At 38.1% G+C, this 1,119-nt stretch overlaps 1 protein-coding gene across 1 annotated transcript; it reads left to right on the plus strand.

Annotated features, from left to right (window-relative positions):
* Positions 1–926, plus strand: LOC120077927. The gene is made up of 2 exons (XM_039032041.1): positions 1–655; positions 742–926. The coding sequence occupies exons 1-2, from the start codon at positions 1–3 to the stop codon at positions 924–926; spliced, it is 840 nt and encodes a 279-aa protein (XP_038887969.1).
* The last annotated feature ends 193 nt before the right edge of the window (positions 927–1,119 follow it).

A 1,119-nucleotide genomic window follows, 5' to 3' on the forward strand; every position in this document is an offset into this window, starting at 1 on the left:
ATGAATGTCATCCTAGAGGTGGAATTATTTGATGTGTGGAGAATCAATTTTGTGGGGTTATTTCCATCGTCTAATGGCCACAACTACATTTTGTTAGTTGTTGATTATGTATCCAAATGGGTGAAGGCGATTTCCTGTGCCTCAAATGATGCGTTCACGGTCTCAAAATTCTTGCAGAAAAATATCTTCACACGCTTTGGCACTCTACATGCCACTATAAGCGATGAAGGCACACATTTCATCAATCGCATCGTCAGCAAGATTCTCATCAAATACAACGTTCACCATAAAATAGCCACAGTATACCACCCCCAAACAAATGGTCGAGCAGAGGTATCAAATAGGGAAATCAAGACAGTGTTGGAGAAAGTTGTTAACCTGACGCGTAAAGATTGGGCTCAAAGACAAGACGAAGCATTATGGGCATACCACACTACATACAAAACTCCCATAGGAATGTCCCCTTATGCTCTAGTCTTCAGGAAAGCCTGCCACTTGCCACTAGAACTTGAACACAAAGCATTTTGGGCCATAAAAAATCTTAACTTTGATTTGAAGAGTGCGGGAGATGCGAGGAAGCTTGAGCTATTGGAACTAGATGAATGGAGGCTGCAATCATATAAGAATGCCAAAATTAACAAAGAGCGAACAAAGCGTTGGCATGATCAACGCATCCATAAGAAAAACTTTGAAATTGGCCAAAAAGTTTTATTATTTACTCTCGACTTCGTCTTTTTCCAGGAAAGCTAAAATCACGTTGTTTAGGACCATTCATCATCAAAGAAGTCTATTTGCATAGAGTGGAAGAATTGATTAGTGAAGATGAGACCAACACATTCAAAGTAAATGGGCAAAGGATCAAACCTTACTATGGAGGGGATTTTCACCATGAAAAAATCTCCATAGACTTGGGGAAGCCCAAATGATGCAATACAAGGAGTCCCTGCACTTTGAAGCAATATCCATTATGCGACGCATCGCATTTTTTTTGTGTATCCTTTTTCTTTTACTGTTGTTCTTTTCATTTAGATTGCTTATTTCTTATTTTTGTTCTTCTAACCTCTTTAATTTTTATCAACTGCTTGCTAATTTTTGTTTTATTATTTAATTCATCTCTAA

This window comes from Benincasa hispida, chromosome 1 (assembly GCF_009727055.1).
Source record: "Benincasa hispida cultivar B227 chromosome 1, ASM972705v1, whole genome shotgun sequence".
Classification (NCBI taxonomy): domain Eukaryota; kingdom Viridiplantae; phylum Streptophyta; class Magnoliopsida; order Cucurbitales; family Cucurbitaceae; genus Benincasa; species Benincasa hispida.